This window comes from Quercus lobata, chromosome 4 (assembly GCF_001633185.2).
Source record: "Quercus lobata isolate SW786 chromosome 4, ValleyOak3.0 Primary Assembly, whole genome shotgun sequence".
In the NCBI taxonomy this organism is placed as follows: domain Eukaryota; kingdom Viridiplantae; phylum Streptophyta; class Magnoliopsida; order Fagales; family Fagaceae; genus Quercus; species Quercus lobata.
The window spans coordinates 28,838,209-28,853,530 of record NC_044907.1 but is presented as its reverse complement, the minus strand read 5'-3'; the positions used below and the strand labels follow the sequence as shown (position 1 = coordinate 28,853,530).

General features: G+C 35.6%; 1 protein-coding gene across 5 annotated transcripts; it reads right to left on the bottom strand.

The window, feature by feature from the left end:
* Positions 1-1,885: 1,885 nt before the first annotated feature.
* LOC115983174 lies at positions 1,886-6,438 on the bottom strand. 5 transcript variants are annotated; one of them, XM_031105810.1, is made up of 5 exons: positions 6,224-6,438; positions 4,156-6,027; positions 3,890-4,069; positions 3,419-3,822; positions 1,886-3,349 (listed from the first exon to the last, which is right to left on the bottom strand). In XM_031105810.1, the coding sequence occupies exons 4-5, from the start codon at positions 3,773-3,775 to the stop codon at positions 2,999-3,001; spliced, it is 708 nt and encodes a 235-aa protein (XP_030961670.1). In that variant the 5' UTR covers positions 3,776-3,822; positions 3,890-4,069; positions 4,156-6,027; positions 6,224-6,438; the 3' UTR covers positions 1,886-2,998. The 5 variants fall into 5 exon arrangements, with proteins under 5 accessions (XP_030961670.1, XP_030961672.1, XP_030961671.1 ...); XM_031105812.1 differs by having other exon boundaries at positions 5,067-6,027; XM_031105811.1 differs by having other exon boundaries at positions 3,419-4,069.
* Positions 6,439-15,322: the final 8,884 nt, after the last annotated feature.

The window sequence follows — 15,322 nt, the reverse complement described above, 5'->3', positions numbered from 1 at the left end:
CATTTACATGGATGGATCTTCCAATAAGTAGGTAGGAGGAGTCAGTGTAGTACTCATCTCTCCAGAGGAAGATAGGATCAAGTGCATGATCTGACTCGAATTTTCAACGACCAACAATGAAGCGCGAAACTTTAATAGCAGGATTGGACCTCGCAAGAGCAGCAGGGGCTGAGAACATGACCAGTCATTGCGACTCCCAAGTCAATGGCAGCTACGAATACAAGAATGAAAGGATGAAAAAATATCTTGATAAGGTGAAGGGCCAAATTGCTGGTCTTCAAATCAAGTTCATCCAAATCCCAAAGGAGTAGTACAAATGCGCTAATCAACTTGCTAAGGTTGCCTCAACAGAATGCATGATTGCCCCAAATCAGGTATTATCCTTCGTCCAAACCTCGTTGCTCATAGACGATAGTACGAATGTGCAGGAGATAGGTTCTTAAAGCAACTGAACCACGCCATTGATTTCCTACCTGAAGAGTGGTATGTTGCCGGATGCGAAGGGCGAAGCAAGGAAGCTGAAGGTTCAAGCCTCGCGATTTGTTCTCATGAAGGATGTTTTGTACAAAAGAGGTTTCTCCCGCTCTTACCTAAGATGCTTAGTCCCCGAGGAGGTAGAGTACGTCATAAGAGAAGTTCACGAGGGGATCTGCAGAACCCACTCGAAGGCACGATCGTTAGTACATAAGCTAATCAGAGCGGGATATTATTGGCCCACCATGCAGAAAGACACACAAGCTTATGTCAAAACATGCGACAAGAGTCAAAAGTTCAGCAATGCCATCAGACAACCCTCAAAGGAACTCACCCCTATGACGACCCCATGGTCGTTCGCCCAATGGGGATTAGATATCATAGGCCCTTTCCTAATAGTAGTGAAGCAGCTGAAATTCCTTGTGGTTGGAATTGACTATTTCATGAAGTGTGTAGAAGCAGAAGCCCTAGCCACTATCACGGAAAAGAATATTTAGAGCTTTGTTTGGAAGAACATTATTTGTAGGTATGGAATATCAAAGGTACTTGTCTTTGACAATGGAAAGCAGTTCGACAACAACACATCCAGGGATTTCTGTTCGTAGCTAGGGATCAAGAACCACTACTCATCACCCGCCCAACTACAGGCCAATGGACAGGTTGAGGTTACGAACCAATTCTTACTCAAGATCATCAAGACTCGGCTTGAGGGGATAAAGGGCATCTGACCAAAGGAACTTCCGAGCATTTTATAGGCATACCGGACAACAGCAAGAACACCCACTGAGGAAACACCTTTTCGACTAGCGTACAGTAATGAAGCAGTCATCTTAGCCGAAGTCGGACTCACAAGCTACAGGGTGGACCACCATGACGAACGGAAGAATGACGAGGCTATGCGCCCGGAGTTGGACGTACTAGACGAGGTCAGAATAATAGCTGAACAGATACTGGTGCGTTACTAGGATCTCATGGCCAAGCACTACAATTCCAAAGTCAAACACAGAGACTTCCAGGTCGGAGATCTTGTCCTGAGGAAGGTAATGGGTGCCACCAGAGATCCTACCTAAGGAAAGCTCGGCCCCAACTAGAAAAGACCTTATAGAATTACATCATAGCAGAGGAAAGGCACCTATCACCTCGAGACACTAGACGGGTAGAAACTGCGCCATTCATGGAATACCGAACACCTAAGAAAGTACTACCAGTAGAAAGCAACATTCAACAGACTTCCAGTTTATTCAAATTTTTCTAGTTTAATTATTGCAACATTCTTCGGTTTTCTAGTTTACTATCTAGACGGTTTATTTTTTCCACAATACTTTAAGTATTCTTTTTAAAACTTCTTTTTCTTTCAGAAAAACTTTTGGTTTAATAATAAGAGGAATTTTCATATAGGACTGATATATTTTTCTACACAATTCTACTTAGTCCATGAAGTGGACGGTTCATCCAGGAGGATGAAAATTTTACTAAGTCTATAAAGTCGACAGTTCATCCCAGGAGGATGAAATATTTGACTTAGTCCATAAAGTGGACGATTCATCCCAAGAGGGTGGAAATTTAATTTAGTCCATGAAGTGGACAGTTCATCTAGGAGGATGAAAGTTTTACAGTCTATAAAGTGGACGGCTCATCCTAGGAGGATGAAAGATTTTACTTAGTCTATAAAGTGGACGGTTTATCCCATGAGGATGAAAGATTTTAGTCCATAATTCATCCCAAGAGGATGGAAATTTAATCCACAAAATGGACGGTTCATCCTAGGAGGATGAGATGTTCTGAAGTCCATAAAAGTGGATGGACCCATCCGTAAAGGATTGATTAGCTAGTCCACCAAGATGGACAATTCTTCTCGAGGGATAATAAATAAAATACATACAATGGACGGGTCCCTAGAAGGAAGAATATCCCTAAAAGGACGGAGTCTCGTTGACGGTTGGTCGTCAATATAATGGATGGATTCAATTTGAGGCTCGATTAAAAGCTTCCAATCAAAAACTGGATGGACTCGTGTTATCAATCATTGAGTGGATGGGCTCAAAGAAAAATTAAAATTGACACTACACATTCACCAGAGGACAGATCCATCTAAAAAGATGGTTTTTTAATCACCAACTAGATGTTTAAAGTCATAAAATTAGACAGGCAATAAAGAAGTAATGTTTTTACATGCCACAAGTGACGGATAAACAATTAAAAGATTGTTCCCAAAACAATTACAATTCAAAAAACAAAAAAAAAAACAAAAATTCTAGTCTTTACATAAAACAAAAATCTATTTCTGGGCAATCAGGGTATCATCCACGTTTACATCCTTAAGTTGACGGGTACCTTCTTCCACTACTTTCTCCTGGTCTCCAACAGTAGCATCCCTGTCACCCTAAAAGGCGACGGCAACATCGTCTACATCCTCAGCAAAAAGGTCCTCCGTACGCTCTGAAAGGCCGGGCTGAACTGTCGATTGGGCCTGAGTATCAATGGAGACATGGGACATGTCCAGGTCCAGATACGAACTCTTCACCTAACGGAGGGCATCATCAAAGCCTTCGGTGAATGATTCTCCAAGTTCTAAAAGGAGGGCGTCGGAGTCCCGATACTCGCAGACCGCTTCCTCCTTCACTTGATAGAGTTGGTTCTTGGTCTCGGCAATTTCTCTCTCTTTGTCCTCCAGAACCTTCCTTAATATCTCCACCTGCTTTTCAAGCTTCGCTCTGCCTTGCTCTGAGCAAGCAAGTTTCTTCTGCATGCCCGTCCTCCAAGCCTTTAGACCATTCAGCTCGTCCTCCGTCGAAGTGGCTTTTGCCCTGACACGTTCCAAGGTCGTCTCATGGCTCAAGCAACGACCCATCAACCCTTTCATCATCAACATTTCCTGGAAGCAAACCTAAATGAGAAATGGCAATACAAGAAATATAAATAGAAGATGGACAGATGTAATTACCTGAGTAATGCAAAAAAGTCCCGTCTCTCCCATTGCTTCAATAGCATGGTTGCTCAGATCCTCATAATCGTCAATAGAGATTATGGAAGCAAGCTTCTCCAAAGCGTACTTGGAATCCTCACGAAGGAGGACGGGTGGCTTCTCAGGGATGGTATTTGGACCCTTCATTAAGCCCTTCCCCCTTCCTATTCCAATTGGGGTAACCGTTTTCTTTGTTTCGGCTTTCAACCCCATGACAGTCTCAAGAGTAGTCTTGGACTTCTTTTGAGGACGGTCCGTCTTCTCTTGTTGTTTTCTCTTAGTGGACGGATTGGATGAACCTATCCCCTTGGAGGTACCGTCCCCTTGTTTTTTCATCGCTGCTTGCTACTTGATGTAAGCCCTTCTCTTAGCATCTTCCATTTCTGCAAAATAGAGGACGGATGTTGAAAACTGAGCAAGCTTGACAAAAACTCAAAGTGACGGACTTACGTTGACGAACTTGGGCTTCGTATCGAAGGGCAGCTCTGGTCGGCTCTCGTCCGTCACAACACCAATGCAGTGTGTTTAGATTGACCAACTTAGCCCACATCCTTTCTTCAAGCTTGGTTTTGTTGAAAATCTTCTCCAAAAAGCTAAACTGTTCAAGTGTGACTGGAGGACGGTCCTGAGCTGCATAAAAAAATAAAAATAAAAAAACTGACAATTATGCGTTGAAGGATACTTGAAATATAAACAAATATTTGACGGATGCATACCCGACGGTGGCATTATGCCTCATGTTTTGTCAACGGGCATAAATTCGTTGTCACTAGGGTGACATCCATTCATCACCCTCGAAAAAGAAATAATGACTCTTCCAATCCTTGTTGGAGTCAGGATTCTCATAAATGAGCCTTAGCAATAGGCCCATGGGCGTGAAGTTGTATATGCCCTTGGACTGAATAACCTCGGCAGGACGGCAACAGTGGAAAAACTTTTCCACCATCAACCTCCGTGCTCCGTCCGACATAGCGCCATATAGGACCTCCACACTAAGAAAGACCCTCCAAGCATTTGGGGAGATCTGGTTGACGAACAATCCAAGGTATTGGAGGAGACAACGGTGGAGGGTGCTTAACGAAAACCTAAGCCCTGCGTTCAACATTTGCTCATAGATTCCTATGTCTTCAAGACTCTCGTAGTAACACTTCTCTGATTTGTAGGGCAGACGCATGGGTATATTGTCGGGTATTTGATACTTATCCCTAAGTGTTTTGAAGTGTGTTTCTTTGATTTTGGAAATAAAATCATTGACCATCCATAAAGGAAGAAGGATGAACTCCCTAAGCCCATCAGGTCCTCTAACAGATTAGATTGGGGGATCAACATCCATTAGACCGTCACTAGAGTCATCGTTTGATTTCTCCGTCCCTAAATCCTCATCCATTGAAGAGGAAGCTGACGGACTCCTCTCCTCATTGGGATTGTCAGGGTCTTTGTAACCTGATGGATACACTTCACTGTAGCCTGCTCCATCACGGATAAACGACTGGTTACTTGACGCACTAGACATGACCTACACGTGACGGTAAATCCTAAAACTGACAGTACTATAATGGTTGATGGAAGTGTAAGAGTCTAGAAAAGTAAAAATGGATAAAAATTTGAAGAGGAAGTGGATGCTTACCAGGACGGAGTCAAATGATGAAGAGGTAATGGTGACGGGGGCAACAGTTGAACGGTACAGGCGTCTGACAAGGGTGACGGGTGCGCTATGATCATGAATTTCAGTAGAAAGTAAAGTAATGAGTGAAAGAAGTCTCGATTTATATAGGGAAAACGGTACAGAAGACCAAGGGACGCTTTGATCCAAGTGAGCAGCCATTCAGCAAACGCCACGTGTCTATCATTAATGATCCTAGGCCAGCCTATCCAGGCTAGGGGGGCATTCGTCGAAAGTCTAAATTAAACCATCACCTCGCGAGCCTGTCCACTTTGAGAGCATGGACTCACGAGGTAAGGGGGCAACTGAAGAGGAAGAATATTGGAGGTGACTGATCATATTGTATGGATGGCCTGCTAAGCAAATGAGCCAATAATAGACGGATCCTACATGGACGAACAAAAGGGGTGGACGGACCAAAAGGCTACGTGGCACTTAGTTGTTCATTATGTGGGCCCCAAGAAATTCTAAATAAAAATGACTTGCGCCCCACGGTTAACCCTAGTCCATAAAATCCCAATATGAATAGAATTCTAATACAAAGAAGATTCCGGAAGATACGCTCACTAGTGAGGATCTTTCCTATATGAAAAAGACTTGCTACACAAGTATAATAGTTCAATTCTACACCACTATAAAAGCCCAAAGACCCTTAGAAAACAGGTACGCATAATTCACCCCAGCTCTGGCACTTTAGAGTTGTGAGAAATTCTGACTTGATCTTCAGAGGGTATTTGGCCGACACCACACCTATGCTCTCTGTTAGGTCTTCTCTTTTTAATATGCAGGTCTTGCTTTGAGTGTGCGAGGACTGTGTGGCTCACTGGTGATTTTTCGGCATCATCATTAAATAAAGTTCTTTTCTCTTTACCTTCAGTGGCGATGCTACGTTTGGTTCAGGGTGTTCCTGGGAACACCCTGACCTCTGAAGAAAAAAAAATTATATGTAATAATTTAAAATTTTTTATTTATCTACCCTTAAAAAAAATGAGGAACACCCTCAAAAAAATTAGGAACACCCTCAAACTTTTTTTATGCCAAACAAACTTTGAACTAAAATCTAAAAAAGAAAAAATTGTAACAGACAATATGTGAGAAAATGATTATGAAATAAGAAATACCTCTTAATTTAGGCGAGGAGCCGAACTAGGCTTTGGAGGAAACAGAGAAAGAGAGGAAACTGCAGCTCTACCGCTGCTTCTTCTTCAGAGTGAGAGAGAGATTTGAGCCATTTGTTTAGACTTTTTAGATAGGGAGAGGAGAGGACAATCCTTTTAAAAAGTTTGGTATAAATGTGGATGGATATCCTTTGGCCACGTTGATGCTTAGGTGGGGAGGCAGACCACTTTACTCTTTTGTTATTTATTTATTTTTTTATGAGAAATACGTTTGTGATATGGCTTATGTGGGTTTGAGGGGGTCAATCAAAGGCCAAGAATCTGAATTATTTGCACTTCCTACACCGGTAAGGTTATTGCAATATTCAAGACAAACACAATATATTTTTATAATAAATACAATTTTTTTAGAAGAAATATTTAGATGTGAAATTATATTAACATAGATAAATATTTTTAAATTAAATAATGGTTTTGTTAAAAATACTGAAAATTATATACGATTATAAAACTTTAAAACCATAACCTTTTTCTTTTTTGGTAGTTTGTTTAGGTTAACTTCTTTTTCTTCCTCTAAAAAAATGATAATTTATTTTTCTTTTAATTTGAGTTAAATTTAACATGAAAATACTTCTAAAATTTTATATCTTTTTTTAGTAAATATCAGTAGCTATATTCTTATTTATTTAATTTTATTATTTTTTTATAATTATTTTTTTATTAATTTAATTATTTATGATGTCATTGGTTTGACCGCCGGTCGGACTTTGGTCTAACCAGAAAATCGATAACCAGTCCCTTTTCCGGTTCTTTTATCGTACCGGTTTTTAAAACCATGGTGGGGGGTGGATGGGGGCATAGGGCTGGGGTGAGATATTTGAATTGGTGGAAATAAATGCACATGGGTGTATGCTAGTGCAACTAATAAACAATAATTTAATTAACCAATAATTAATTGGGGAAAACAACTAAAAAATAATAATTAATAATTTAATTAACCAATACATTATAAAAGACAAACAAATTAAATTATGTTATGCTAGATAACAATTAATAATTTTATAATTAATAAAATAACAATGTAACAAATTATAGTCTATAAAAGACAAACAAATTAATAAAACAACTAAACAACAATAATTAATAATTTTATTAATATTTCAAATGAACTTATAGTTTATTGTTTATTTTTTTGCTAGAATTATGAACAAATATTTAATAAGAAAACCACGTACCCAAAGAACATCCTGAGAAAAATTCCTGGAGTCGCCACTGTTTACCTTCTTTATTTATTGGCTGTGAGATTGATTTATGAATTATCCCTAGATGAATGTAGTTTAATAAAAAGTTTTCCTTTTCTTTGCTCTATTGCTGTTCAAAATAATATAAATAAATAATGGACATGGACATGGGCTTCAAATATGAACATTCATAATATAAAAAATTTTAAAAATTAAAAATTAAAAAAAGAAAAGAAAAAACCTTTGACCTTATTTTATGAAACATGGTATGGACCTTGAGCTTTTTCATGTGATTCCTCATATTAATTAAGTCCTTCCATGATGCCCCCAAATTTGTGAAACAAACTTGGAGTGTGGTGATCAACTCTGCACAGCCATGATTAGCCAAGTTCTCTTATCACCAGTTTGGGAAAGATAAGGGCTTCTTTTAATAAAGGAGAATTTTTTTAAAAAATAACAATAAATATTAAAAATTTTAGTTAATTGTCATATTTCAAAACAATTTTGAAAAAAAACATCTCGAGTATCTAAAACTCGAGTTCCAGATGGAACTCGAGTTTTTAAGTCTGGATTTGGAGAAAATAAATTGCGCTGAAAATCAAGTTTTAAAGACTCGATTTCCATAAATTGCAAAAAACGCCGCTATATGGCTTTAAAACGTCACTATAAGGATTTAAAACGCCACTATAGGGCACCCTAAACCTGGTACTTACAAAAATTTTTTGCAGGAAAACGCCGCTATAGGGCTTTAAAACGTCACTGTAAGGCTTAAAAACGCCACTATAGGTGAAATTTTTTGCATAAAACTCGAGTCTTAAGGACTCGAGATCTATGTGGAATTTTCCCACTCAGAACGCGAGTCTTTAGCACTCGAGTTCTAATATGGATCTCGAGTTTTAAAAACTCGAGATGCTACTTTTCTAAATTCTTTCAAACCGTTCCTAACTTACTATTTTGAATCACCATCTGAATCTGTTCTGCACAAAACCTCTAATAAAGGACCCCTGTCTGTTTTGAGAAAGGCTCTTATATACTGAAATGATGATTATGTGAGGACAGGGGTGGAGCCAAGGGTGGTCAAGAGGGGGCAATTGCGCCCTGACCCTGCCCAAAATTTCCCTTTTTAAATGTGTGTTGCTGTAAAAGGTGGAGATATAAACTGTGATAAATAGAGCATGAATAATTGAACTGCATTGAAAACTCCTTCAGCTACATGTTTCAAAAAAAATTTGTAAAAGTGGTGGAGCCATAGTAAACAACCACGTACATCCTTTTTTTTTTTTTTTTTTTTTAAAGTGTGTGTATGTATCTCGATATTTTTTTATAAGTCAAACTCAATTGATATATCTTATATCTTCATATCTTTTTTTTACTTTATCAATATTTCTTAAAGTTCAAAATTTATAAAAAGAAAAAAAATGATAATAAAATAAACTAAATTAAAGAAGAAAAAGTCTTAATTGAAGAGAGGAAAATACCACCAAACAAGAGTAATGATAAAGATACAAATTTTTTTACAAAAAATCTTATAAACTGCTAATGTGGTAAATGGTTATTGGTAAATGAAAAATTGATATTAATGGTGGGTTTAGGTGAAAACCAATAAGAAGTTGGCAACATCAACAGTTTGTAAAAATGTTGTAAAATAGTTTGTAGTTGTAGCATTACTCTAAAACAAAAACAAAAACAAAAAAAAAACAAAACAAAACAAAAAAGTTTCCTTTCAAAAGGATTAAGCAATAAATTTAAAAACAATTACATGACAAATTCCATAATTTGATATTATTTTAAAGTTAAACTCAAAAAATGTAGCTGCACAAATAGTCATTATGTGGTTTAAAATTGTTATGATCTAATCATATTATAAGTTTAACAAAATCTGTATTTTAGGTTTATTGATTTATTAAAAATCATTATATGACCCTATAAAAAAAATCATTACATGAGAATTATAAATGAAATTTTAACATAAAAAATTACAATATAATTTAGCTATATATTAAAAAAATAATAATAATAAAATATACACAATATAATGATATGCAATGATTTTAGGGGATCTTTTAATATTGAATGATCACTTACTATTCATATTACATACATTTAATTGTCAAGTTTGGTTAATATTTTGTATATATGATGCATGTATTGTATGACAAATACACAATTTGTATATCTAAGTTTGTTTATGGAAACACATGAATATTAGTTATAAATTTTGTCCCCCTTAAGGTCAAATCCTAACTCTGCTACTATGTGAAGATTTCTGAGGTGTTTATGAGTGTAGATTATGATAGTACAAAGGACTAAATTTCTTTGTTGGAATGGTTTTTCACTTTATTGTATTGGAGTAAGGCTATTCAAGGTTTTACATAGTTGGTTGCCGTAGAATGTATTTGGGCTCCTTAAATAATAATTAGCATATTAAGTTTCAAAACAAAGCAAGCAACAGAAAACAAGGGGAATAGAAAAAGAAAGGGAAAATGCAATGTGTATAAGTATCCTTCCTTTATTTGGTCAGTGAGTTTTGGCAATATACTTGGTCTTTGGATAATATATAAATTTAAATTAAAAATAAAAAAAAAATAAAAAAATAAAAAAGAAGGAAAAAAAAAAAGAGTCAGAAAAGAGGGTTTAAGTCATTTGGTGTTCTCTCCTATGGATGCTCGTCTGTGCTTACTACTAGGGATTTAATTATGTAGTCTCTTATAAGGCAAAATGCCAATTTTTATGATTTATTGGAAAAATATTCGTTAGTGAAAGATCCATTGTGCTTAAGCTTTTCTGAAGCCCAAGTGATCATTTCGGTATGACCACTTTCATGTGCATGGTCAGTTTAATGATCCGTTAAAGCTACTAAAACACACCATTGGACTCTTCAAACCAATATTCCGAAGCTTGTTTCTCAATATATATATATATATATATATTCCGAAGCCTTTCCTTTGAAAACCCATTTAACCAAACTGAGTTTAACTTAATTACTAAGTTTAGTAATTAGCAAAGGAAAAGGAGCATATGGCCCTAATTGTGAGGGAAAAGATTCCCTTAATCCGAAAATTTGAACAAAGTCACAGCAGAATTCAGAACTAATAAGTTGACATCTTTAGAAAGGAGGAGCTTAATTGAGGGTAATAAGTGCTCACGGTTGATAACTCCTATTGACTATAGGCTTGAGGAGAGGTACAAAGGCCAAATCGAACATGCATGTTTTGGCTACCTTGGGCTTGATTTTTGAGGGTGGATTTGTTGGAGGTAAAATGAGGAAAAAAAAAAAAAAAAAAAAGAGGAAAGGAGAGGAAAGAGGATTAGGTATTGTTTGGTAAGGAGAGAAAAGATGGATGATTTTTGGTGGGGTTCAGAAATTTTCTCTCCAGACCCACTAAAAATTGATCTCTTCAAATTGAAGGAAAATAGACGTGAAAACATGTTTGCCAGCATAATACCAAATTGCCCTCAATTGTTTAATGTGTCTCACCTACCCTCTAGCATCCTTCACCACACATATCTCTTGGCTTCTCTTTTGTAGCTTCTATGAACTTTGCACAGTTCTACTATATGTCTCTCTCCCTAAAGATTGGAGCCTACCACACACAATACTTATTTCATTAACACCCTTTTTAGAAAATCAAATCTCATCAAACAAAAAATACATTTGCTCCTCCAATGGAAGAACCACCATTGGAATCAACTTTGCATAGTCGTCGTGGCTTTGACTGTTGGTGAAGGATCCATTCAAAGACCAAAGGTGCATGTGTCCATTAACTGACATAATCAAGAGGTGCAATAGACAACCAATTACTTAGATTTCACTCTCCATTTAACCAAACTAAACATGTGAGTTCTAGACTTTTAGTTAACTCAATTAGTATAGTCTTTTGTCGCCAAATAAGAAATTTGGATTTGAACCTTACCTACACCAAAAATCAATTAATATCTTGACCTAATAATAAAAAGCAATGATTATTATGCAGTACACTATGAATTGAAACTACTTACCTCTTCTAAAAACACCAAACTGATTCTCCATGGACTGAGTTTCAGTAGGTTTGACCCATTAGGCCATCGCGTGCTTGCACCATGAGTTGGGCCACTCTGTTCAAGAATGAAAGAACTTACGCATGCCCGTTTGCAGCAGGGCTTGGATTTTATTCTCTTGCGACATATTTGGAGATCATTGGGTTCACCATAAGTTGCTTCTACAATATGGGCCTTCATTAATCAGTCACAATGGGTCTCTTTTCTTCGCGATGCTGGCAATGGCCCAGTTCTGTCTACATGTTGATTTAGGCATTTCATGACTTGGGTCTTAAAGCTTGAAAAAAAATATATCATGAACAGATATTACAGGCCTATTTGTTTTAATATTTAGTGGTTTAAATCCTAAAAAGGATTAAATTTGATTTTTATTTTGTTGTTTAGCCCAAAAATAAGATAACATTAATTTTTAGGTGAAAACCCATAAAAAATATTCAATTACAGAGACATGAAATGTTAAAAAAAAAAAAAAAATTGCTTTTTCAAATTGATAAGAAACCTTCTATCATTTGCCAATTCTTTATTATTAATATTATGCCATAAACTGTTGTGGTACATCTGCTATATGTACAAATTGGCGGCATCTAATTTGATTAGCATTTCCGATTTTTTTATTTAATTTTCAAGTATATGTAATTCTAGTTTCTTATAGATTCTTCTCTTGTAAAATAAATCTTATCTTTGGATTTACTCCACTTGCAAAAATTAAACCAAGTAGGCCTTTAATATCCTAGTACATATGTTAGATTTATTTTTCTTTTTCTAAGAAAAAAAATATTTTCTTGAAATAATGTGTTAGATTAGTCAGTGTTCTAGAGTATATTCCAATAGTGTGGCATGTAAGTTATTCAGCAAAAAAAAAAAAAGTGTGGCAAGTTGTTCTCAAGAGGCTTGTTGCTTAGAAATTTCTATCAAGGAATGGAATAAAATAATAGAGTTCAATATATAAATGATGCTACAGTAGACCTTTACTTTTAGATGTTAGTCACTGTTGCAAAATGCAAAATTCTCAATAGTGACAGAGCACCAGGTGTTGTATTTTTTTTTAAGCATTAGGAGCTACAATAACATGCAAAATAGACATAAATATAGTAAAATAAAGGAAATATAAAGACAAGAATACGAAATATAAGAATAAGATTATATCTGAATTGTTTCTTTTCTAGTGGTCATCCATCACATCCATATTCTACATATACATATCTCTCTTTGTTATCTAAAGAGATAACAACGAGGTTTCTTTTCTAGTGGTCATCCATCACATCCATATTCTACATATACATATCTCTCTTTGTTATCTAAAGAGATAACAACGAGAGAAAGAGAGATATCTATCTCTCAGTGATTTTACCGTTTCTACACACATTCACCTCTTGCACTATCTATTTATTAAAAAAAAAAAAAAAAAATTCCTGACAAAGCATTAATTAAAGGAGTAAATTTTTACTCCTAAATAGTAGCTTTTGGCTACCCTATAGATTTAGGGTATAAACATGCAGTCCATATGTTTACAAGTTGCTCATGTGTAATATAAAGAGATATTTAACACCCTTGAATGACCACTTACTAAGAATGTACCACTTTAAAACCTTGTCAAGGAAAAACCCAGTGAAAAAAAAACTAGTGGCAAAAGAAATAGAGTGTAGTATTCTAGTAGGCTTTTGAGTGCATTTAAAGTGCATCACATATTCTTTTGGACATTTACTCCCTCTTATGATTACATATATCTTCAAAGATCTTTAAGTCAACTCATGCCAATGTTGTGAAATAATTTATCAAATGCTACATTTGATAATGACTTAGTGAATAGATCTGCCAAATTATCACTTGGTAGTATCTACATGACATCAATTTTCACCGTCCTTCTAGAGATCATGTGTAAAACAATTTTGGTGAAATGTACTTAGTTCGATCACCTTAGATATATTCTCCCCTAATCTGAGCAATACAAGCAGCATTTTTTTCATGTAAGATCATGGGGCTACCTTTAATTGATGATAAGCCACATATTTCTCGAATATGTTGAATTATTGATCTTAGCCAAACACACTCACGACTTGCTTCATGGATTGCAATAAGCTTTAAGTGATTAGAGGAAGTAGCAGATAATGTTTGCTTGATAGATCTCCATGAAATAGCAATGTTGCCACAAGTGAACAAATATTCTATCTGTGATCGGCCTTTATCTAAATCAGAAAGATAACATGCATCTGCATATCCAATCAACTATAGATTTTATCATTTTGGATAAAACAAGCCCAAGTTAGTTGTTCGATGGAGGTAACGTAATACATGCTTAATTCCATTCTAAGGTTTTTGAGTTGGTGCAGAACTATATCTTGCTAGCAAATTTACTGAAAATGCTATGTCAGGCCATGTGCAATTTACAAGATACATTAGAGCACTAATTGCACTAAGATATGGTACTTAGGGACCAAAATTTTCTTCATCATTTTCTTGAGAACGAAAAGGGTCCTTTCTGACATCTAGTGACCTACCCACTATTAAAGTGTTCAAAGGGTGAGCTTTATCAATTAGGAATTGGTTTAAGACCATTTATGTGTATGTTGACTAATGAACTAGAATTCCATTTGGAAGACGTTCAGTATGCAGTCCAAGACAAAATTTTGGCTTACTGAGATCTTTCATCTTAAACTCATTCTTTAATAATTTGCCATTTTTGTGAGCTCTTTTAGAGTCCCTACAAGATTTAAATTATCACTTATACCTCAACAATAGCAAATCTGGATTCTAAATTTTTAATAAAAACGCATGCACAAATTGGATTATTCACAAATCCTTCTTTCAATAAATATTTGTTGAGGCGATTATATCATATGTGTCCAAATTGCTTTAATTCATATAAGAATCTTTGTAGCTTGATAGAATACATGCTTTAAGATGTGGAGTCATATGCTTTAAGCATTTTCATGTATATATCATTATCTAATGACCTACATAGATATTCTCTGACCACATCTATTAAATGCATGTCTAAATTTTCTATTACAACCAAACTAATCGAGAATCTAAATGTAATTGCATCCATTACAGGAGCATTTTTTTGTCATAATCAATGTCAAGTCTTTGTGAGAAACCTTGTGCCACAAGTTGTGATTTATACCTCATAATTTCATTTTTCTCATTACACTTTCGTACAAATACCCATTTATATTTGATAGGCATTACACCTTCAAGTGTTTGGACTACAGGTCCAAATACTTCACGTTTTGCTAATGAATTTAATTATGCCTAAATTGCCACTAACCACATTGGCCAATCATTTATGCATTGACATTCTTCAACATATTGTTGTTCCATTTCATGATCATTATTACTTCTGGTAATGTCAATGGCAACTTTGAATGAAAATGCATTGTCGACAACAATTTTTTTTTTTTATCCCATATATCTCTTGCACTCACATAATGTGTTAGGGTCTTTTTTTTTTTTTTTTTTTTTTTGTAACCGGCTAATCCTTTGACAAAATGCACTTTACTTGTAATTGGGTATATCTAAGATGTGTTTAGTACTCCAAGAAACATGTTGTTCAAGTCAAGTATTAAAAACATAAAAATTGATCCAAGAAAAAAGTGAAGAAAAGCTGCTCATTAATTCTCGACAGATTGCTCAACAGAAAGCTGCTATCTAGAATTAATTCGAAGTTCGATAGATAGCTTGATACTAGCTCGATCTATCTAGAATTACGATTTCAAAATTTCCAAATCTAAAATCTGGCCCAAGCTTATGTGTTTGTTTAGAATTTATTTTCTCATAACCCTAGACATATATGAGGCTTAATTTAAAAGCCGTCAATATACGG